This window comes from Dermacentor albipictus, chromosome 1 (assembly GCF_038994185.2).
Source record: "Dermacentor albipictus isolate Rhodes 1998 colony chromosome 1, USDA_Dalb.pri_finalv2, whole genome shotgun sequence".
Taxonomy (NCBI): domain Eukaryota; kingdom Metazoa; phylum Arthropoda; class Arachnida; order Ixodida; family Ixodidae; genus Dermacentor; species Dermacentor albipictus.
This window is the reverse complement of record NC_091821.1, coordinates 214,263,580-214,288,165: the sequence shown is the minus strand read 5'-3', so window position 1 is coordinate 214,288,165 and position 24,586 is coordinate 214,263,580. Positions and strand designations below refer to the sequence as shown.

The 24,586-nt window shown below is 47.5% G+C and overlaps 1 protein-coding gene across 2 annotated transcripts in view; it reads left to right on the top strand.

Moving 5' to 3' along the window:
* LOC135900120 (uncharacterized) overlaps positions 1-24,586 on the top strand; it is a 172,385-nt gene that overhangs the window by 5,045 nt on the left and 142,754 nt on the right. For both annotated transcript variants that reach the window (XM_070530841.1, XM_070530840.1), the window contains exons 6-18: positions 7,745-7,881; positions 7,952-8,072; positions 8,146-8,291; positions 8,398-8,521; positions 8,601-8,737; positions 9,039-9,159; positions 10,108-10,253; positions 10,319-10,442; positions 10,538-10,692; positions 15,453-15,576; positions 15,804-15,961; positions 16,733-16,856; positions 24,069-24,220. In XM_070530841.1, the coding sequence (XP_070386942.1) occupies positions 7,745-7,881; positions 7,952-8,072; positions 8,146-8,291; positions 8,398-8,521; positions 8,601-8,737; positions 9,039-9,159; positions 10,108-10,253; positions 10,319-10,442; positions 10,538-10,692; positions 15,453-15,576; positions 15,804-15,961; positions 16,733-16,856; positions 24,069-24,220 (1,769 nt within the window). The remainder of the gene's footprint in view (positions 1-7,744; positions 7,882-7,951; positions 8,073-8,145; positions 8,292-8,397; positions 8,522-8,600; positions 8,738-9,038; positions 9,160-10,107; positions 10,254-10,318; positions 10,443-10,537; positions 10,693-15,452; positions 15,577-15,803; positions 15,962-16,732; positions 16,857-24,068; positions 24,221-24,586) is intronic.

Genomic DNA, 24,586 nt, shown 5'->3' with positions numbered 1-24,586 from the left:
CGTGCCAAAACCACTTCCTGATTATGAGGCACGCCGTAGTGGAGGACTCCAGAAATTTCGACTACTTGGGGTTACCCGCCATGGTTGCTCAGTGGCTATGGTGTTGGGCTGCTGAGCACGAGGTCGCGGGATCGAATCCCGGCCACGGCGGCCGCATTTCGATGGGGGCGAAATGCGAAAACACCCGTGTGCTTATATTTAGGTGCACGTTAAAGAACCCCAGGTGGTCAAAATTTCCGGAGTCCTCCACTACGGCGTGCCTCATAATCAGAAAGTGGTTTTGGCACGTAAAACCCCAAATATTATTATTACTTGGGGTTCTTTAACGTGCACCTAAATCTAAGTACACCAGTGTTTTCGCATTTCGCCACCATCGAAATGCGGCCGCCGTAGCCGGGATTCGATCCCGCGAGCTTGTGCTCAGCAGCCCAACACCATAGCCACTGAGCAACCACGGCGGGTCGTTGTGTAATGTCCACAAGTGTTTAGTTCAAAGTAAACCCTAACATCAAAGTTCATAAATGCTTTATGGTAAAAAGCAATGGTAATTGAAGCAAGCTCATTCTACGGAGTGTGCGCCGCCGCGGTGACTCGGCGGCTATGGCCGTCGCGCTGCTCAGCACGAAGTCCCTACTTTGATTTCCCGGCCGTGGCGGCCGCATTTCAATGGGAGCGAATGCAAATGTGCGCCTGTACCGTGATTTGGGTGTACATCAAAGAGCACCAGGTGGCCAAAATTAATCTGCAGCCGTCGAATACGGCGTCCCTCATTACCCACTTTGCGGCTTCGGGACCTTAAACACCATATTTTCTCATTTCTTCCCCTGCGGGCTATTTCACTGCAGGGTGGCCTGTGTTGTTTTTTGTGCAAGCCGATTGCCCGGTTCTTTTTTCTGCCACTAGTTCTTTTCTTTCTGGTTTCTTCGGCGCGTATGGATAGCTTTCTGAAAGAGCGCATGACACTCGCCTATATGACGGGATCGTATGTTTATACACCGTCGTGGCGCATGGTATGTCCAGACGTCTCGATCTTAAGAAGCACTATGTCTGCCATAGCCAGTGCTACGACATCGTGATAGGTCATTAATTTGCGAAATATCCTGTGCACCACACGTCTTCCAATAAAGGCGCGAGTGCGTGAGGTTAGCAGTGCTTCCGTAAGTGCGTAGTGCTATAAAGTATTGGAAGCAATACTTATAGATTTTTTTTTCATTTTTGGGGGGTAAGAACACCGCTGAACAACATGAGAGGAAACTGCGTGCGGCTATTTTAGGCGACTCGCCGGGGTAATAGCTCACTTATTTGCAAAGAAATGGCGGCTAAGCTTATGCTTTAGTTTGCACTCCACGCTACCGTCGGATTGCACTTATTAGCTTAACGTTAATGGCGGTGTGTTGTCAGCCATAGCAACCTTTCTCGCCTATCATCTGAGTTGGAAACAGTGTGCGGAAACGCCAGCGCCATTCGATTGCTTTCCTTGGCGAATATCTTTTGTCAGGGTACTGCGTCTAAGCAGCGTTACCATGCTCTTAAGGTGAGGCGTACAACTTATTCTTTCATGATAAGGTAAAGTACCCTTGACGAATAGTAGTGTGTATCTGCTTTCACAAACGCATAAGCCGAAAATATACAGATTTATAGCACTACATGTACCGCTAGCAACCTAGAACTGTACTGCGCGCCAAGAATGCGTGCAAATTCTAAAATTATTTTATAATTTAAATTTGTTTTTGCGATCGTATAGGATGACCGAACGCGTGCATATGGGCTGTTGTGAAATGTTTGCAAATTTAGTGGCCGGGATACTTAGTTCAGCGGAAGAATATAAACATGAACAGTAGAGGTACGTAAAAACGCAGTCCATCAAGTCGTGCAGTAAATTGGCATAATATCGGTGATTATTTCCATTTGATTCTATACTATTTCCCACATTAATACGTACATTTGTAGGCATATGCGAGGCAACTCGGCAGGCCACGTTAAAGTGTTGAATAAAATTTTTTTTGACGGAACTGGACGTAAATCAGCCTGTATTGTCGCGCTGGTGCTTACGAAAGCGACATTTGGACACACATGCAATACACGCTGCGTTCCACGCGGTCCCTGCGCAAGCGATGAACGTGATAAGATGATATCGCGGTGGGAGAATGACGGTCTCCCGTTTTCTTAATGTTCTGCTGCACGTGTTGCCAAGACAGGCGCATTTATTGTCTGTAAGCACTATGAATATCATGTTCACAGGCTCCGAATACCTTGACCGTCAGTTGATTTTTTTCTTCTTCCCTGTACTGTTTAAAACTCCGTGGAAACACCTTTCACCCGCTGTGGTGTGTTAGTGGCTACGGCGTTACGCTGAAAAGCTTGAGCTCGCGGATTTTATGCTGACCGCGGTGGCCGCATTTCGATGGGAGCAAAATGCAAAAGCACTCGTGTGCCTAGACTTAGGTGCACACTGAAGAAACCAAAGTGATGCAAATTAGTTCCGAGCCCCCCACTACGACGTGCGTCATAATCGTAGTTTTGCCACGTAAAACCTAACAATTTCATTAATCTTTCGTTTTCTCGGCCGAATCGCATAGCGCGCGTAAACGGGCCCGGTGCAGCGCTAAAGTAACGTGAAAACTTGGTCGAGATGTACAACACACGAGGAAAAAGAGAAGGCGACGCATGGTTGGTTGACGACTAACATTTTTATTAATTTCACTCGTATCTCGAATAGCTTGCGCAAAATCGAAGCAAAATCCTTCGGTGCACCTCTCTTCCCTTGCTAAATTGCTTACATGTACAAGAAATACATTGAATACTTGCTCGACCGTCTCGCGCACGTTTCGTATCGTTCGGCAAGGCTCTATGTTCTCTACGCATTCTTCTACGTCGCGATCTTCCTTTTTTTGGCAATGCATGCACAAGTGAATGCAAATACGATGCATATGACTACTATATATTGTGCAATCGTATATAACAGATAGTATATGGTAAAGCCGTATAGCATATGTATATTATTGGCGCGATAGCATTAAACTATACAAACTCCTAGATCTTCGCGGATAATGTGGACTGAAAACGCCAGCGGGGTAAGGGAGCGGGCTTCGCGCCAAGAGCGGAAAAGGAGAGGCACAGGTCACGTGGATAAGGAGCTATGCCAATGGTCATTCCTTTCCGCACTTCCTCGGTGGTCCGGGCAGCGCTCCGCTTACGTTATCACCATGAGGCGCGAGCGGTGGATGAGGAAGGTATTTCATTGACGGAAAGAAATCATTATCTTACGCAGGCCCAGGGCTGGTACAATGTATAGCGATTCCTTGCTTTCGATTCCATGCCACTCTTGTGATCTACAGTCTACTGCCAGCTGATCCCGTTCATACTGGGCAGAGCGCGATCTGAAGAAGCGCGAAAGAAGGCATTGACACTGGCATAGATTCTTTTCATTATCCCGACTCGTGGCAGGAGGAGCGGAGACCGCCGGCCGGACTCGAGAAGGACACGGCGACGCCAGCGCTCATATACAAAATAGGGTCTACTTTCCGCCGGCCTGTGACCAACGCGGCGGGATGTAGTGCGCACGTTGTCAGTAACCTGGATGCCGCCCAGGTCGTGTCCGAGTCCTGCAAGCTGTAGCAACGTTGTAAGCGATGTGCTGCCGCAAAACCATGCTACACACGCGATGTACACGGAGGCTGCAAGCCGGTCGTCATGGGGACATGAGGCCGTGGTAGTTCGCGGATAGCCATGCTATAGGGGCAGGGACTTGATGCGGACGTCGCTGAGTGATAGCACGCCATAATACAATCGCATTACACTCGCTCACGTATATCGGGAAGATCTGTCGTTGTATCGTATTATACATTTATGTTAAATTCTGGCGTTTTGCGTGCCAGAACCACGATCTGATTATGAGGCGCGCCGTAGTGGGGGACTCCGGAATAATTTTCACCACTGCGGATTCTTGAACGTGCACCTAATGCACGGTACACGGGCGTTATCGCATTTCGCTCCCCATGTAAATGCGGCTGTCGCGATCTGATATCGCGATCTCGTGCTTAGGAGCACAACGCCATAGCCGCCAAGCCACCACGGCGGGTACCATATTACATACCTGCTTTAGCATATGTGATCGTAGTATCTGCATTCGATGAATATGTATGAAATATTTATAACGGAATGAGAAAAAGTATTATTTAATTCATGTATTCACACGTGAGTATATGCTATATATGCTAGTGAAGTGTACAATTTACAAAATGCATATTTTTTTTTTTACCATTTCACGTCGCTCCTCTATGCCTTTGCAATGGGGGAGAGGGGGGAGTCTGCAACTTCGTGATGTGAATTTTCAGCTTTTGAAAACAGGACAAAAAAGCCAAAGACCAGCAATGCCTTCCGTATAACAAAACACAAGAACTAGATACAGCTACTTCCGCAGCACCTGTCGCATACATTAGAAAAGCGGAAGGTCGTCGCTCCGCCGCTTCACTTCCCCCTTGTTCTCTTACGACGGTGATACGATCGCCGGATATTTTTATCTACTGCGTGACCAATTTCAGCGCGGTGTTTTTTTTTTCTTCAATATCGACAATCTGATCTGCGGAGCCCGCATGCGCTACCTTTTTATTCTGTCCTCACCTATCTGATCACTTGCAGTAGGTATAAAATGATATCGTAACAACTGTGCCTGTTGGGAAGTGCTCAGAACGTTTTAGGTTTTTTTTCCAAGGGCGAACATTATACTGAAGACATTTCCTGGAATCGTACCTTTGCGCATGGTATTTCAACGCTCTTTTCGACTGAAATAGTTACAAGCCCATAGCTTCTCTCTACCTCTTAAAGATTAGACCTCTGACAAAAAAAAAAAACTGGCAAGTATGACGCCAGTTACGTATTTTAAAGCGTTGTTTCTGTATTATTATTTAGCTGTTGCAAACGCAGGTTTGAGGCAGCCTACTTGGAAACGACTGTTAACAAGAGACAGATACAAGACAGTTAAGACGGAAAAGAATTTTTTTTAAATATGGTACTGTGAATGGTCGAGCAACGAACGCTTCAAATACAAAGAATGCGCCAGAATGTATTCACTGACTTTGTTACTGATTTTACAAACATGAATGACTGCAGACCAGCACCGCACAGTGTGACGTTGTCATACCAGCGCTCAGAGATGTACGTAGCATGCGTGGAGTAGCTTAAAAGGACAAAAAGAGTTGTAGGTAGAGACAGATAACTGGGGTGGGAAAAATCTTGAACCGCGAAAGAGAACAGCGATTTGCATCGCGGGTATGAGGCAGTTAAGAGTCAAGCGACTTGTAACTTCAGGTTTGATTGAGCTGCTTGTCGTGTACATAAAATGTGGCTGAATAATCTTCTACTTTGAGCTGCTGTATATATATATATATATATATATATATCCATTAAACCACAAATGTATCTGATGTACGAATTCGGTCCTAATGTCTAAGTTCAAGACAGACACTGCTAGACGTCACAGGCAGGTTCGATTTTGACAGAGAGATCCAGGGCGCCATGACTATTTTGCCTTGACTTACGAAACGGACGGCCTGTAGGTTTTATCCCATGATCTCTACAGTATGTTGTAACAACTTGACGTATAGACCTTTTTCAGTTCACAGATGAATAGTCGTCCTCTTAGAGGCTTCATTTTAGAGTCTATGTTTTAAAAAAAGAACGTTTTCTCATGTGCTCAAGCTACAATTCGAAGTTGTCATTCTGCAGCTTATATGTGTACATCTACTCTGCGTATTCTGAAACAATTTGCTTTTAAAACTGATTAATTCGATATGCTACTGGTACCGGGCAGGATTTTTAGAAGAATGAGTACACCGCACTTCCTCGTGCGCGTGCATACGCACATACGTGTGCACCCAATGCATCTGTTCTTGTTGTGTGGGCGTTCTGGCCATTGCATCTGCAACACAGCGTCTTCTGCTCAATTAATATTCGTTATAGGAAACAATCCGCAAAAGCCCATGATATACTGGGAAGCCACGCATGTCCCTGACAGTCGCAGCACACCACCTATGCAACGTAAATCTGACATCTCCGCGCTATATTTGATATTGTTACAAAAGGAAAACGCACATACAATATATTTACTAGGCGATCAAGCGCTGAACCATATCGTCGAGAGCGTGCGCCGTATCAAAAAACGTCTTCTTCATCGACGCTCCTCTAGAGGAATGGTACAGTGACATGACTCCCAGCTGCTGAAGCACCGTCACGGTGCTTGCTATGGTGTGGGCGAGCGGTAATGTATAAGGCGGGATACGTGAACAACATCTGTAGGCGGTGAAACGGAGGGAGATGAAGACTCGAGCGGGCGTATCTCTTAAGTGACGGCTATTACGCGTCTTAAGACACGGTAGGGTCCGGATTACCAGGAAAGCAATTTTTCGGAGAGTCCAACATGCCGAGTCGGAGTTCATCGAAGCACAAGAGCTCCCGGAATATCGGTAACGTCGTGATGATAGGAGTCTAGGCAAATGGACGGCAGCGCGAATGATAGTGTCAAATTGTAACGCTGGGTCGCGCCCAAACAGAAGATAAAAGGGATGAAGGACCAGCGGTATTGCGATGGGAGGGACAGTAGATTTATGGTATATTGAGGTGTTACATATAGGTAACATTCTTGCAGCATGATTTCAATCACTGTTTTACGATTGCGGGTACGCTTATTCTTAGTAAAATATAAAAAGGAAGGTCTCATGAGTGTTTCTTAGGTTCAATCAAGGACATCTCATAGGTGTTAATGCTACCTATGGGAGTTACTAATTGGGTAAAGAACAACAGCGACAGGAAGCAACACTAAAGGTAGAAAAGTGACGCGCGCGTACAATTATGTATTACGCAGACGCGACAGCGGTGACTAAAGCACAACGACTCTATTGACACAAACAGCACTGTACTGACAAATGCAAATTGTGATGCAGAAGCACACAGTTACAGCTATGGTGTTAAAGAGCTTCATTGGCTCATAATTTTTCGATATTAAAGGCGCGGATTCGGTTCCCAAGAGCAAATAATCGGGATATCAATGCGTTACACCTGTCAGTGCCACGCTTAATAGTAAATTCTCTTCGTGTGTAAACCACGTCGCCGAGAAACAGCTGATCACACTAAACTTTTGAGCTTTAAAACAACCTTCCCAGAAACTACGTAAGAAATTAATATTTTGGAGAATAGCAGCAAATGAGTAGCAAAGAAATATGAAGGAAAAGCGCGAAATGCAGGGCGAAGTCGAGGATAGAGAAACAAAGTGCTATAAAGCAACTAACACTGTTTTTGTCCATCCTGAAGTTCGTCCTGCTTGCTTCTTGAATTTTCTTCACGTTTGAGAATGTACTAAGAGACCCATATTAACACGCCCCGAGTACAAAAAAAGAAAGTTCGGTACCAAAGTCGAATGGAAGGAACTTCAAAGACTCTAAAGACTCTAAATAAGAGGAATAGTGTTTTTAAGTGTCTCACTATACACTTACGCACGTTAGACACACCCTCAAGAGAATGCAACTCAAGAAGAAGAAGAAGTATTTTAATTATTGGAAAATGTAGAGAGGTCGGCCAGCCAACTCAAGCATTCATACTTCGATTAATCGAAGAGCATCAAGCCATTCTGTACGTGTGTCGCTGTTGGAAAGCTTACTTGACATTGAAAAAGCTCCAATCATAATTGCGCGCATTTCGTATAAAGCAGTGTAAGCTATGTATCATTTCGCATTCTGTGTGTTTTCAGGGGACTGGCAGAATACGACAAGTGCGCGCAAAGAGAGGTCAAAACGATTGACAAAGACTCGCTATCTCTTGAATCCGAGAAACTTGTTGGCCTGTACTCCACAACTGTCGTGCAATCATTGCGCTGGACATGTTTTGGTGAGTAACGCCGTCTTTCATGCATGAAAGCTGTGATTCAGCACTGACAAGCCTATAAATGACCGAACAGATAACAACTGTGATAACGACTCACTGCTTATGAAGCTGAATAACTGCGACAACATAATCAAAATTGGTGTTTTGCCAAGTATACGGATGAGCAACTCAACTGGGCTAGTGAAAGCCTGCAGGTAAAACTTCTTTTTTAATATTTGAATTGGCTTATATCATGGAAATGGGCTCACTTCGATATTGTTTTCTCAGCTACGTCAAAAAGTTTGAATGGTGCATTAGGCAAGCACGAATTGATACCGGCTGCGATAGCGACCCGTCTGTGCTCAACTCTATGGATGTCCAAAGACACTTGGACAAAGCTTCAGAGTATGCTTGGATATGCGACCGTAGTGGCGGTAAGTGGAAATCTGCCGGCTGATACCCTAGTGTCTTCTAGGCAAAAATTGTTAATTTCTTTGTGAAAGGACTCACCTTGTTTTACATATTGTTTATTGCACGCAGGACCTGTCTGTGAAGAGACCTATGTAAGGGAAAGCCTCAAAGACTGCTATCAACTTGCCGGCGCCTCAAGTTTTCAGCAAGAATCTTCGTTTTTGAGCCGAGAAACATTGCATAGGCACTGCAGGTAAACATTGAGAAAACACTGAGATGATATTTTGAACAGTCGCGCTTACAAGGAGTATTCCATTTTTGTTTTTTCGCAGAGACGTCAGGGCCTTTAAGACATGCATGCAGGACATTCTGTCGTCGAAGTGTGAGGATGACCCGCGCATGTTCCACCAGTGGGACGTTTACTACTTCAGAGACCTGATAGGACGAGGGATGAACTGGACTTGTTTCGGTGAGTTGAGGCACATCGGACAAGAAAGAATGCGCTGGAAGCTGAAGCTGTGCTTAAAATTTTCGATCGTACTTGCACGGCACATATGCTGTCGTCTGATCTGCTCTTAACTGAGACGTGAGCACGAAGTACCGGCAAATTTCAAATAGGCATTTCTCGGGCTCACTACACAAAACTGCAATTTACGTTGTTTTCTAGTTACACTAAACTTTTGATCACAACAAATGCCATCTATTTGCATGATAGGAATTGTGATTGTTAAATGTTTCGCATAAGCGCCGTAATTTGCCTTTTTTTGCAGAGTACGACTGCGACACTAACGTCGTTTTAGGGAAGCTACATGACTGTGATAAATTAACCGAAGAAGCTTCTGCATATGTGGACAACACATGGCGAACCGGTCCCTCGTCGGTTTCCTGTTGGTTAGTATTATTTTACTCGAGCATGATAGTTGAGGCAAGGACAAATATTGAAACGCGCATTTCGATTAAGGTAGGTTACCGGTAATACGCGCCCATTGTTTGAAAATTTTGTAGCAATGTAAACACGAAACTAATCCGAGTAGTTATTTATTTATTTATTTGTGAGATCCTCAAGGTACGTAGTTGTACACTGCAGAGGGGAGGGGTGAGAATACATTGCACGAGTAAAAAATAGAGAATTCGTTGTAGCAATTCACAGTGCAGGGAACAAAAGAAGATATTGAAAAAACAAGTAATATATACAAAGCAACCGGAAAGAACTTTTATAATATCAAGTAATTTAATGCGCGAAGAGTACACTTTACCAAGCAGACAATATCCAGGAATAAGTACGTAATTACACCATTTGTTACCATACATTATTTATGATGATTAATGAATTCTTTAAAACAAGCGGGGTTATTGATGCTTTCTAAGGATGTAGATATATTATTCCAGTCGATTGAAGCCCTAGGAAGGAATGATTGTGAGTATGCGATGGTGTTATGACGGGGTACGTTAACTTTATGTACGTGATCGCGACGAGCTGAATAATAAGGCGCAGGGTGAATCTAAAGAAGGCGAAGAGATGTGTTGTGGTAGTAGATTTTATGAAAAGGGGAAATGCGTGATTCCTTCCTGCGAAGAGGTAATAATTGTATTTGAAGGGTACTCTTCATTAATGTAACACTAGCAGTGCGATAGTAGTTAGCTAGGATGAAACAAACAGAGACATTTTGTGCAGATTTAATCTGGTAATTAATGTGATCTAATGAGGATCCCAAACGGATGAGGCATATTGTAATTGGGGGCGGACGTAAGTTGTGTACAACAGGCGTTTTAATGAAACAGGTTAGAATGCCATCTTTCGAGAAACGAATAGTCTTATTGTGAACTTTTTTTATGCAGGCTTTCTCATGCACATCTGAACTGCTATAGCACTGTTCTGAATTCACTTTGCGGAAACCCAAAAGAAGCTTTGAAAGACCAGCGGGTAGCCAAGTACAGCGCTGAAGTCAGACAACGAGTACTGCGTTCTTGCCAGACACAAAATGGTTGGTAAAAGTTTGAAGGGTGACGTTACTTTCAGAGGCTTCACTTGTGCTTCTTTTTGATGCAGCGACAACATGCAACGAGAGAGAGCTTCTTAAGAACTTATCCGCCTGTGATGGTATCGTGGACATGTTTGTTGTACCCTATTCGAAAGACTCTTCTGACTTTGGCAAAATGGCCACCGCTTGCACGTGAGTAATTCTCAGTCGGTATCGGTAGTTACTGCTGCCTCTGAAAAACCTTTTGTGGTCACTAACATGATGTAAACCTTTTATTGTTAATTTAGAAATGTGAAACGGTTTCAAAAGTGCGTCCACAAGACTGCCCCGAAACAGTGCTTCGAACCAGATGGCATCGAAATGGTTGCAACGCAGAAGTATCTTCGGGAGTATTACTACCAGTACAACTGGATCTGTAGAGTCATCGAGGCTAGGCCGCCAGGTGAGCCCCATCTGCTTGCTGTGCATTGTGACAGAAGTCGCAGGTTGCCAGACTATGGGCGCCTTGACTTAAGTCGCTGAAAACGTTAGTGGGCTAGTCGGTGCGTACCACAGGAATACAGTGTGGCGCAGCAAGGCTTGTTAGTGTCACTTTCTTGTGTGTGTACTACTACGCCGCAGTTAGATAAAGAAGAAAAAATAAGAGAGGCCCTATGAGTCCTTTTTTTAAATAAATCTTCAGTTCCATGACGAGCTCAGTTCGCGCTCATATAGTAATGGTCTAACATGTTATAGTGACGAGCTATTGTTAATCTGTCCATAAACAGCATACAGTAAGAAAATTTAGTGCGTTTTTCGTTTGTGTTTGTCAGTGATCAGCGTAAATCTCAAGCAACCAACCGCTGAAATCTGTAATCAAAATGTAACCACCACCCTCGCATTGAGATAGCTTGCAATTACGTTTTTTATGTGCGTGCACGTCTGAAATAAGCTGTTACTGTTAACGACACTGTTAAACCGACATAAGCTGTCTACAATCGTGTCAATAAAAACCGCGAAGCGTTGTTATAACTAAAATTGGCATCAAGGAATCAGGTCCCATATTTATTAACAACTCCCTTACGGCAATGCGGTTCTCAAGAACAGGCGCCGACAAATAGCGAAGGCGGCTTGCCAATGACAACTATTACGAGCGTGGGGCTTTGTGAATGTGGACAGTGGAATTTACTAGATTTAATTTCATTAAATTCCCTCGTCTTACGTGCCGAAGCCACGGTCTGCTTATGAGGCACACCGTAGTGTGGGACTCTGGATTAATTTAGACTGCGTAGAGTTCTTTAACATGAGATCCTCTGCGCATTACACGGGCTTATTTGCAATCCGCCCCCATCGGAATGCGGCCACTGCGGCCTGGATGGAACCTTCGAGCTCAGTTGCCATAGCTCACCATAGCTACCATAGCTCAGCAGCGCAACGCAATAGCCACTATAGCTGGGCTACCACGGCGGGTATTTACTCAGTTTGTTCACCGCTAACAATGGCGAACGTCATAGTCGGGCCCTCCGGTTTGCCAGTCATGCTATACACGGACGGGGAAGCCGAGGCGTTAGTTATACTTTAGTGTTACGTACAAAGCTTTCGTGGCCTGCAATAATACGACGATCTCATCCTAATTATATTCCAAATGAGTAATTCTAGTTTTCTAAATTGACTTTGAGAAGCTCTGCGGTAATGTTATCACGACAAACACTAGCAAGTTTGGATAGTTGGCACGATATATTAGAAGGAATCGCACAGTATATTAGGATGAATTATTGTCCACTGAAAACAGCCGCTGTCAATCCCCGATCCTGAATAGCTCACGCCTGCTGTAGCTTCCACAATGCTACATGGTGACGTTGCAAGTAGCCTGTAGATAACGTTCACAGTCTTCGTTGATTGATTCTTTGACTGACTGATGTGGTTCCCCGTCTCAAATGTTACATGACCTATGACAGACGCCATAGTAGAGGGCTCTTCCTGCTTGTTGTACCTATTGAAAATCGTGTGATCTGGAATGGGATTTGCCGCACTCGTCTCCCACTAATCTCTTATGTACACTCCCCAGTAATGCTGAGCTTTGCCGCATAAACCGAATTATCAGAAACCAATTCGATTCAATTTTGCAGCAGTTCCGCGCTTTCAACGAAAACGCTTAGCTTTATGCAAATAAGGCTGGAGCTTATCGTAAGGGTCATTATATGGCATAATAAAATGAACATCCCCGGTTGTCGAGTGCGCACTCACTGATTCTAGTTAGTGTTCTACGGCATACCGTGGTCAGGGCTTTAAGATACGTCACAGGCTCCCTCATTTGTTCATACCGAGAAACTGCCTTATATGGGGTCTTAATGTCTCACAGGAGTACCGACCACCGCAGGTTCGAGCTTAGCGAGCCACAGGGCCGCGTCAGCCGTCAGCCTCTAGCGCCGCTGCGCGCGAGCTCAGGCCACAAGGGGCTACCGAGCGACGCACGCAAGAACACAGTAATGCCCTAAGTTGACGGAAACCGTTTATTGTCTCCAACGGCACCCAACACTGCATGAACGCCGGGTCCCGGGACGGCGGCAAACCAAAGGGGTCCCGCACCAAGGGCGAAAAATACAGTTAGGGGCGCCTGTAGCACGTCGCTGCGAGAGCACAGGCTCAAGCTGGGACACGCCGCTACTAAAAGTCCCGGCGGCTATGCTATTTGCTCTCGCGATAACCGGTGGGCCAACTCGCGAGAGCTCGGGCAATCTCCTTCGGCTTGGGCCTCCGATGAGTGCGGCTCGGCGTGGTACGACCTCGCACGAGCACTAGGCACCCATTCTTCGGCTTAGCGTCGGGATAGGAACAACACGAGGTACGCGCTCCCCGCACGGGCAAAGGCACCGTGCGTGAGCTCAGTCCCAGTCACAAAGGTGTCGGCGAACGAGAGGAAGCATGTACGTACCGGGTGCTGTCCCAAGGAGCAAGAGAGTCGCTACCGTCACGGCAGTAGCCACCAGGGGCCGCTCCATGACGTCACTAGCTCCGCCCTCACCGCGAACCACCTAGAACCACCGCGAGTGGAGCGTCACCGCCAAAACTGGTTCGGAGCGAGAACGATGTGGCTTTAAGGATTGCAGTACAAGGTGAAATGCGCCTGCGCAATGGCGCGTCGAATTCCCCAAATCCCCACACTTACTTTGGAATAAAGAGTTTCCGATACAGAAAAGTTCAAGGGGCACTCAGTTATCCCTACGTGGATGAATGCGAAAGCATTGCGGCAACGTCAGCAGAAGCGCGGCGCAGTCCCGTGGCGCCATTGGCGGTGTCCCGTGGCTCAAGCGGCCATGTCAGCAGAAGCGCCGTGACATGACCAACGCTGTTCGTCACAATGTGCACACAATGCAAGGTCATGGGTTCGACTTCCACCAAAAGTCGTGGGCTCGAGTGCCTTAATTAACTGTACCTTAATTAATAGCGTCTTAATACCGAAATTTATGGGTTCGAGTACCTTAATTAACTGTATTTTAATTAGTACCTTAGTTAACTTCGCCTTCATTAACACGGAAGGTCGTGGGTTCGACTCCCACCAAAGGCCAATTGTTCGCAGCCTTTTTGGACCATGACGTGTAACGCCAGTGCCGGATTTTCCTCCTCATGAGCCATATAATGCTTTCGCATTAATAAAGTTCGGACGTTGCGTCGCTGTGGGCGACTCATGTGACGCATATCAACGAGATCGCACTCCTGGGGCGCTATTCTGGACATTCCGCCATTTTCTTCGGTGCGTGACGTAGGCGCGACGCAAACAAAATGGCGCCGGTGGCCCAGTTTTGCTTACGTAACGTGACGCCAACTTGACGTTTCGCCTAAGAAACTGAAATGAAGGCACTGAATGTAGCGTTATCGGTAAAGCAAAACAGTTTTCCTCCGCAGTAAAAATAAAGCAGCTATCTCAAAGCGTATGATTATTCCGTCGAAAACGCTTCTCGCTTCCGTCGTCTGCTGCGTACAAGCCGTCGTCTGCTTCAATAGCTAGGATGCGTGTCCCTGGAAAATGCAATGAGTCATCGCATGTTGGCGCCAATGCCCTTGTTTTCTTGCTTGAGACAACATACGCGACCTACCAGTGGTGATGCGCGCACGTTCTAGGCCTCGTTATCGCTATTTCGTGAAACGCAAGTGACTCAGCCCGACTCGGCTGGCTGAGAGACGGCTGAATATCACCGATAGCGTTGCGCGCGCCAGAGATATCCACTAGAGCGACGCAAGCGCCGGCGCTGCCATCTCTTGTTCATTTCGCTGGTTTCTCGCACCGCGGGAGGAAACTTCAAGGCGCCGCCTTGCGTACATTTCTTTTTATAAATTAGAAAGATGCCGTTGTCATAACGTCTGATTGTGCGAAAAGGCATTAATCTCGATTACAATACAAATGCAGCAGTGAAAAGTGGACAACATTGCTGAAAGTTTGCTATATTCAACCAATATTATTTCGTATAAACGCGTTCTTTCAAAAAACGATGGCCCCAAACACAAATGCCAACACCACCCGAGAGCGATGCAAATACTATGAGCACGCGTTTTGAACAAAAGATTTTCGTGGCGCCAAACGACGGGGAAAATGTGGCGATACGCATTCCTCTCGGCTGCCATTGCATATGGCTGCCCATTAGCATAATTCGCGCGGCTCGTCGCAGCAAGAATTATGGCGGAAAATCTCAGCAATGGCGGCCCAGCGCAACGTCACGCATCGTCAAAATGACGATTACGAAACAGCCCTTCCTGTGACGCTCCTCACGAGATATTCCTTCAGCCAATCAGCAAGCTGGCATGGCGCATATCTTGGATCGCCACCACATATTCGCGCAATTGCAGATGCATTGCACTGGCTTGTGCACGCTACCGCTCACATTCTTTTTGAAGCGCTAACATCACAATATATCTGCCAAGGACCAAAAAAATGTATTAGTTCATAAAATTTGCAGCTCCACGTCACGTTTCGTCATCTTGATGAAAACGCAAAATTGCATTTTGCAATACTTCCGCTTCCCGGCACAAATTTCAAAACACGTGACCTTTCGACAGCCAATCAGAGAGTAAACATGGCGGATAATGGCGGCCGTGCAGCCGCCATGCGTGTCCAGAATAGAGCCCCTGTATGCGGCTTTGTTTACTCGTCCAATGAGGTCCCAGTGCTTCTTGACGTCACCTGTACTGTTGTTTTACTCAACATTATTTTTTTATTTCCTGCAGCACCAGCGTGTAGCAAGGCTCACTTGACTGAGCGCTTGCCCGAGTGCTCTGGCTTTGTCGTGGGTCGTCTACTTAAAACAACCATGCCCTATATAGAGGAAGAAGATTTGGAGACCTACACGAGGTGAGCACTTCGTACTTAATACTGCCGAGTTCTGTACATCAATAAAGAAGCATTAACGCCTTCATAAAGCAAGTGTTTGTGATCATAATCGCGAGGACGAAACCGAATAATCGTTAACAGGGCAATCCAGCCGTTGAGTTAAGCAACTTGCTTTTTGTTCAGGATAAGAGTGCTGAATTCTTCCCATTGGCTACAGTTTGTCATACCTTGCAATGACGTATTTGTAGGTACCAACGTGACTACGAAGTTTGTGTCTCCATGGTCATACGTGATGTCTGCGGAAGCACGGCTCACGTACCGGAGGATAGCTTAGACGTAGTAAAGTTCACGCGGGACTATCTGCAACTGGGGGCCTCTCTACAAGAGTCTGTCTCGTCCAAGGCTGGTAAGCACTCGAACGCTGTATTTGGGCTAATCACCACTTGTTTCGAATTGTGGTCGCCAATTCTGTTACACATCTCATATATGCATGGCTAGAACGCAGATAAAGCCCTCCCTTCCCTTCCCCAGCACAAAGACGAAAAAGTGTGCTACAAAGATACTATTGATGAAACGACGCACTGTTCTGCCTATACCCTTCCGTCACGAGTTCCCTCGATATATGTGCGAAATTGACGTAATTTTATTGCCAAGTTGCTGGAGACTCCATTGAAAGCAAGCCAAGGTGGTGGAACCACTCTTCGTGCATTTTGTAGTCAGTCATTATAGTTACAAAGTAATTAAATGTCTATCTAACGTACATTCAGCCATGCTATGTTTCCTCATAAAAATATTTGAATCACCCTCAGGAATTACATGCACCAGTTGGTGCAAGCCTTTCTAGAAAGGGTAAAAAATCATTTCGCAATTGCTACCGAAACACACCTAGTAGTAGTGTCTTTATAGTAGTGCCTATAAAACATAGTAGTGCATTTAGTGTTTGTTTAGTGTATGTAGCAACATATTTCACGCAGAGGTAAAACCGAGAGGTAAGCAAGATGTTTAATTTACCCCAAGTTTAATGTTTGCGGTCTATTCCTTGCCCCGACTGCACAAAAATGGCAAAAGTAAGTCGCGCACACAAACGCGCATGCCGTGACTGGAGGAGGTGTATGACCTGCGTCTTCCTTGCTACTACAGAACAGCTTTGAACATTTATCACCTACTGTTTCTGCAGATCCAAGATGCTTTCGCAACTACGTGAATAAAAAGCTTAAGGAGTGCGAAGGGCTCATCGTTGGGTTCCCGTCACCACAGCTTTCCAAATCCTCTCACGCCGCCCAACTTGAAGAGTCCTGCAGGTGTGTGTGAACGATTGTTTCCATTTATGCGCGTATTCGTCATGGGATGAGGCCCATTAGCTCTGTAGCTGTGCATTGGCCATACCATGGCTCTCTTTCTTCGACTTTTTCAGTCTTGCTCCTGTGTTGGGCTCAGCGCTTGTTAATCTAGTAATTGACCTACTGTTGTTGCTGGTATTTTATTTACATGCTTGTTTTTACCTGAACCTTGTACATTCAAAGAAAAAGCGAGCAACTGACAAATTGCTTGCCCCATATTTAAGAGGAAGCTTTTCCTTGAAAGCTCCTATCTAAACACATGATGAATTAGAAATGTGTTTGCTCGGTTCTCATTGCACCGAACCTGATAGGCTGTTTGTATTAAAGAGATAAAGTTAAAATCCGTGTACCGATTGTAGGCAGCAAATTTTGCAAATTTAGGCTATCTATTTAAAAAAAAAATAGAAGTTAACGAAAATTGGGAAATTAAAAAAAATATTCTAGCGTCAAGTTAGAACTCAGCAACGCAGCAATAGAACATTATATGCCATTTGTTGAGGCATATTTAGTGGACGAAAATATTATATAATATATATATATATATATATATATATATATATATATATTGTCACGTGGTCGTGACGTTGAATAACACAGTAGCAGTACTGTGAACGACACCACTAACTTTTATTGGGCGAACCTGTGCCCACAAAACAGGCTACACTTATAGTACAACGATAGCGGCGAACACAGTCGGCGATCGTCGAAAATCTGATCAGCGGGTCAAGCGCGTCGGCTTTTATACAGTAGTCATCGAATTTTCCAGACTAATCGTCGGGACCCGCATGCCTTCCACAAAGTTCTACATCATGCGCGTCAGGCGAATAAATCCGATAACACAAGGTTCGGGGACAACAGACTGCGGATAGAAGCATCGATAACTTTCCAGAAACTTCGGACACATGCAAGCGCGTCCCGTGCTGTGCGATAAGATTTGTTAGGCGGCGAAACGTGGTCGTCCGATAAATATAAGTACACGTGTCCCGTGTACATGTTGTAGCATCGTCCCGATGCTACAAAGAGAGCGAAACAGAAAAGGACACTTATTAACATAAGTAACAAAACAACGAAAAGAAACAAAGTCCGAAGGTCAGTTACGCGAAGTCCCAAAGTTTGTCAACGCTGGTGGTACGGCTTGAGTCGCACAACGTGGACAATTTCAGGTCGTGAGCGGCGCCGCTGTGACAGCGAAATGCCGTCTGGCACGACCTCATAGTCCAGTGCGCCAATACGTCGGATGATCCTGTACAGTCCGAAATAGCGACGCAAAAGCTTCTCGCTCAGTCCTCGTCGGCGTATAGGGGTCCAAACCCAAACACGGTCACCGGGCTGGTACTCGACAAAGCGTCGTCGGAGGTTGTAGTATCGGCTGTCGGTCTTCTGCTGGTTCTTGATCCGCAGGCGGGCGAGCTGCCGGGCTTCTTCGGTGCGCTGGAGATAGCTAGCGACGTCGAGATTCTCCTCGTCAGTGACGTGGGGCAGCATGGCGTCGAGCGTCGTCGTCGGATTCCTGCCGTAAACCAGCTTAAACGGCGTGATCTGTGTTGTTTCTTGCACCGCCGTGTTGTAAGCGAATGTTACGTACGGCAGGACGGCATCCCAGGTCTTGTGTTCGACGTCGACGTACATCGCTAGCATGTCGGCGAGGGTCTTATTCAGCCGCTCCGTAAGACCATTCGTCTGCGGGTGGTAGGCCGTGGTCCTCCTGTGCCTTGTCTGACTGTATTTCAGAATGGCTTGGGTGAGCTCCGCTGTAAAGGCCGTTCCTCTGTCGGTGATGAGGACTTCTGGGGCGCCATGTCGAAGCAGGATGTTTTCGACAAAGAATTTCGCCACTTCGGCTGCGCTACCTTTCGGCAGTGCTTTAGTTTCAGCGAAGCGGGTGAGGTAGTCTGTCGCCACGACGATCCACTTGTTTCCGGCTGTTGACGTCGGAAAGGGTCCCAGCAAATCCATCCCGATCTGCTGGAATGGTCGCCAAGGAGGCTCGATTGGGTGTAGTAATCCGGCTGGCCTTGTTGGCGGTGTCTTGCGTCGCTGACAGTCTCGGCATGTTCTGACATAACGGGCGACGTCGGCGGTCAGGCGCGGCCAATAATACTTTTCTTGTATCCTCGATAGTGTCCGGGAAAAACCGAGGTGTCCAGCGGTCGGATCGTCATGTAGGGCATGCAATACTTCTGGACGAAGTCCTGACGGGACAACAAGAAGGTAGTTGGCGCGGACTGGTGAAAAGTTCTTCTTCACGAGGAGAGTGTTTTGAAGCGTGAAGGAAGATAATCCGCGCTTAAATGCCCTGGGGACAACGTCGGTGTGCCCTTCCAAATATTCCACCAGGCCTTTTAGCTCCGGGTCTGCCCGTTGCTGTTCAGCGAAGTCTTCCGCGCTTATCATGCCAAGGAAGGCGTCGTCATCTTCATCTTGCGGCGGCGGGTCAATGGGGGCGCGTGATAGGCAATCGGCATCGGAGTGTTTTCGTCCGGACTTGTAGGTTACAGTGATGTCGTATTCTTGTAGTCTGAGGCTCCACCGTGCCAGTCGTCCTGAAGGATCCTTTATATTCGCTAGCCAACACAACGCGTGATGGTCACTGACGACTTTGAATGGCCTGCCATAAAGATAAGGGCGAAATTTAGCTGTAGCCCAAACGATGGCGAGGCATTCTTTTTCGGTCGTAGAATAGTTGCCTTCCGCTTTTGACAGTGACCGGCTAGCGTAAGATATCACCTGTTCGACTCCGTTTTTCCTATGGACTAGAACGGCACCGAGGCCTAGGCTACTGGCGTCAGTGTGGATTTCTGTATCGGCGTACTCGTCGAAGTGCGCAAGTACCGGCGGCGACTGCATGCGTCGTTTGAGTTCTTCAAATGCGTCGGCCTGCGGCGTTTCCCACTTGAACTCAACATCACATTTAGTTAGACGTGTCAACGGCTCGGCGATGCGTGAAAAGTCCTTGACAAAGCGCCTGTAGTAGGCACACATGCCAAGGAATCTACGCACTGCCTTCTTGTCGGTGGGCTGCGGGAACTTTGCGATGGCAGCTATTTTCTGGGGGTCGGGGCGTACTCCGGATTTACTGATGACGTGGCCTAGGAACAGAAGCTCGTCGTAAGCGAAGCGGCATTTTTCTGGCTTCAGAGTGAGCCCTGATGACTTGATGGCCTCTAGTACTGTGGCAAGCCGCCTAAGGTGATCGTCGAAATTTCCGGCGAATACAACGACGTCATCCAAGTAAACGAGACAGGTCTGCCATTTCAATCCCGCTAAAACCGTGTCCATCACGCGCTGGAACGTTGCAGGCGCCGAGCACAGTCCAAATGGCATAACCTTGAACTCGTAGAGGCCGTCTGGGGTGATGAAGGCGGTCTTTTCGCGGTCTCTTTCGTCGACTTCTATTTGCCAATAGCCAGACTTGAGGTCCATCGAGGAGAAGTATTTAGCGTTGCAGAGCCGATCTAATGCGTCGTCTATCCGCGGGAGGGGGTATACGTCCTTCTTTGTGATCTTGTTCAGACGACGATAATCGACGCAGAAACGTAGGGTTCCGTCCTTTTTCTTCACCAGGACAACAGGGGATGCCCACGGGCTTTTCGACGGCTGGATGATGTCGTCGCGCAGCATTTCGTCGACTTGTTCTCTTATAGCTTCGCGTTCTCGCGGTGAAACTCGGTAAGGGCTTTGGCGGAGTGGTCGAGCGTACTGCTCGGTGATTATGCGATGCTTGGCGACTGGTGTTTGTCGAATCCTCGATGTCGTCGAAAAGCAGCCTTTGTATCGTCGGAGCAGGCTTCTGAGCTGCTGTTGCTTAATCACTGGGAGACTTGGATTAATGTCGTAGTCTGGTTCGGGAACCATGGTCGTCGGGGTAGATGCGGCGGAATCCGAGAGGACAAACGCATTACTGGTTTCCACAACTTCCTCGATGTACGCGATCGTCGTGCCCTTGTTGATGTGCTTGAACTCCTGGCTGAAGTTTGTCAGCAACACTTCAGTTTTCCCTTCATGCAGTCGAGCGATCCCTCTTGCGACGCAAATTTCACGGTCTAGCAGGAGACGTTGGTCGCCTTCGATGACACCTTCTACGTCAGCGGGTATTTCGGTGCCAACCGAAATAACAATGCTGGAGCGGGGCGGGATGCTCACTTGGTCTTCGAGCACACTCAATGCGTGGTGACTACGAGGGCACTCCGGCGTTATCGCTTTATCTTCCGACAGCGTTATTGACTTCGACTTCAGATCGATGACTGCGCCGTGTTGGTTCAGGAAGTCCATACCGAGAATGACGTCTCGAGAACACTGTTGGAGGATAACGAAGGTGGCAGGGTAAGTCCGGTCATGAATGGTTATTCGTAACGTGCAGATTCCAGTTGGTGTGATGAGGTGTCCTCCTGCGGTGCGAATTTGAGGGCCTTCCCATGCAGTCTTAACCTTCTTCAACTGGGCGGCGATGTGTCCACTCATGACGGAGTAATCAGCCCCTGTGTCCACTAAGGCGGTAACCGCGTGTCCGTCGAGAAGCACGTCGAGGTCGGTGGTTCTTTGTCTAGCGTTGCAGTTGGGTCTTGGCCTCGGATCACGGCTGCGTCGTGTTAAACTGAAGCTTGAACGCCGCGTTGTCAAGTCGTCTTTCGTCGGTGTAGTCTTGGCTTCCTGACTTCGTCGGGACGGCGGCGTGTCGTCATTAGGTCGTCGAGATGGTTGCTTCGTCGTCTTCGTCGGCGGCGGAGGATCTTCGTCAGTTCGACGAACAGCAACCGCACCTCCATCGGTTGCTGCTTTTAGTTTTCCGGATATGGGCTGACGGACCGGCCGCGGGCTGGGCCAGTGTATGGTCGGCGCTGCGGCGACAGGTAGCGGCCTGGTGACGGCGAACGGGAAGCTCGTCGATGGCTCCACTGAGTGGCGGCGAGGTAGTCGGCGATATCGCGAGGTCGTTCGCCAATCTGTGGCCGCGGCGCGTTAACGGCGAAACCTCGCAGTCCCATCTCCCGGTATGGGCATCGGCGGTACACATGGCCGGCTTCCCCGCAGTGGTAGCAGAGCGGGCGGTGGTCAGGAGCGCGCCAAACGTCTGTCTTCCTCGGGTAGTTGCGCTGGGCGACGGGTGGTCGTGCTGGCGGCGGCGGCGGCGGCGGACGACGAAACTGCGGCGTGACAGGGCCCTGGCGCGGTCGCGGAGGGGGGCCTTGACGGCGTGCGACGGCGGCGTAGGTCATTGCTTGCGGCTCGGGCTGCGGCGATTCAGGGGCTACTCCAAGTTGCTGTTGGAGTTCCTCACGCACGGCATCGGCAATCGAAGCCACTTGAGGCTGTGATGATGGGAACAGCTTTTGTAGCTCCTCCCGCACGACAGCTCGGATAGTCTCGCGTAGGTCGTCGGTGGCCAGTGACTGAAGTCCGGCGTAGTTTGTCGCGTTCGTGCGGCGGTCGAATTGCCGGTTTCGCATCTCGAGTGTCTTCTCGATGCTGGTGGCCTCGCGAAGAAACTCGTCGACGGTCTTCGGTGGGCTTCGTACCATCCCGGCAAAAAGTTCCTCCTTCACACCACGCATGAGTAGGCGAACTTTCTTTTCCTCGGGCATTTCAGGGTCGGCGTGGCGGAAGAGACGGCTCATTTCTTCCGTGTAGATCGCGGTTGTCTCATTAGGTAGCTGCACCCGGGTTTCTAGTAGCGCTTGGGCTCGTTCTCGGCGTACGACGCTTGCGAATGTCTTCAGGAAGCCGCTTCGGAAAAGTTCCCAGGTTGTTAAGGTGGCTTCTCGGTTTTCGAACCACGTCCTGGCCGCGTCTTCCAAAGCGAAGAACACATATCGCAGTTTGTCGTCGCTGTTCCAGTTGTTAAAGGTAGCGACTCTTTCGTACGTCTCAAGCCAGCTTTCCGGGTCCTCGAAAGTTGAACCGCGGAACGTCGGAGGCTCCCTGGGCTGCTGCAGCATGACGGGTGACGCTGGTGCTGCCATTGGGGTGGACTTGGTGGCCATCCCTCTAGTCGTCTCGGGCAAAAGTCCGTGCTCCGGGGGCAGTCCTTGCAGCCTGCGGCTACCTCGCTGGTTCTTGTCGACGTTGGTGTCTTCCGAGTGAGGGCTTGGGTCACGGCTTTGTGGGGGCGTCCGGTGCATGAACGCAAAGCACCTCCACCAGATGTCACGTGGTCGTGACGTTGAATAACACAGTAGCAGTACTGTGAACGACAAAACTAACTTTTATTGGGCGAACCTGTGCCCACAAAACAGGCTACACTTATAGCACAATGATAGCGGCGAACACAGTCGGCGATCGTCGAAAATCTGATCAGCGGGTCAAGCGCGTCGGCTTTTAAACAGTAGTCATCGAATTTTCCAGACTAATCGTCGGGACCCGCATGCCTTCCACAAAGTTCTACATCATGCGCGTCAGGCGAATAAATCAGATAACACAAGGTTCGGGGACAACAGACTGCGGATAGAAGCATCGATAACTTTCCAGAAACTTCGGACACATGCAAGCGCGTCCCGTGCTGTGCGATAAGATTTGTTAGGCGGCGAAACGTGGTCGTCCGATAAATATAAGTACACGTGTCAATATATATATATATATATATATATATATATATATATATATATATATATATATATATATATATATATATATATATATATGTATATATATATATATATATACCGCTAATTTGCGAATGTGGGACGTTTCAAATTTTTCTTAGTCAATTACAATAAATTTTATCCGTACCGGTTCCGTGATGGAAAATATTTCTGCCTTTGAGTTGTATATGTACATGTATATCAAAATCGGAGTTGTCTCCGAGCTAACCTTCATTTTACTTTGTGCAATATAATATGGAAGGTTAATAATGTGTGCTGTGTGAAATTATCATGATGTTAAGGCTTCTCTTGAAGTTTGATCGTGATTCTACAGGGTCGCTCAAGTCTGCCGTTTATTTATTCATATTTTTTTTCTTTAGAATGTCGACAGCAGGCTGTTACGCTTGGCAGTTTGCTCCAAACATGATCCATGCTCAATAGGTTTTCTTGTACATAGGATTGTATTGATGCATAACAACTGTCAAAGTACTAAAGGCACCTAAAGTTTTAGTAGCGTAATGCCTTGAAAACGCAACTGTTAAAATATGCTGGCCTGCCAACAAACGTAAGTTACTGCGCGTGTATTTTCTTACAGAGCCCTTCAAGACTACGTGTTCTGCGCAAACATGAAGCTGAACAAGGTGTGCGGTAGCTTGCGCAACAATCAAGTGACCATGGAAGCACGAAAAGCTATCGATGAAAAATATGACACCCACTCATGGGTTTGTCAAAGAAAAGAGGCAATGGGTAAGCAGTGCAGAATGAACTGTGGCTGACACACATGCGAAAGGCCGAGAGAAAATCGCTATTCACATCTTTTGAGCCACATGTCTGGCGGTATACGCTACGCCGCTTGTCTGCAAGACCGGGTGTTAGTCCACTTGTTGCGGGCATCTCGGCGGAGGCCGTTTTACTTGTACAACCATCGAGTGGCCATCTCATAACGCTGCGGTAACGCTCGTTTGTCGTTCACAATAACATTCAAGTTGCATTGCAATAGTAGGAAGCCTCCAACGACGACGATCGGACTTCGCGGTACTGGAAGTGGTACAGCAATCTGTCCATTCTTGCAAATAAATATGGGATGCTGCGTTAAACGACCGCTGTAACGAT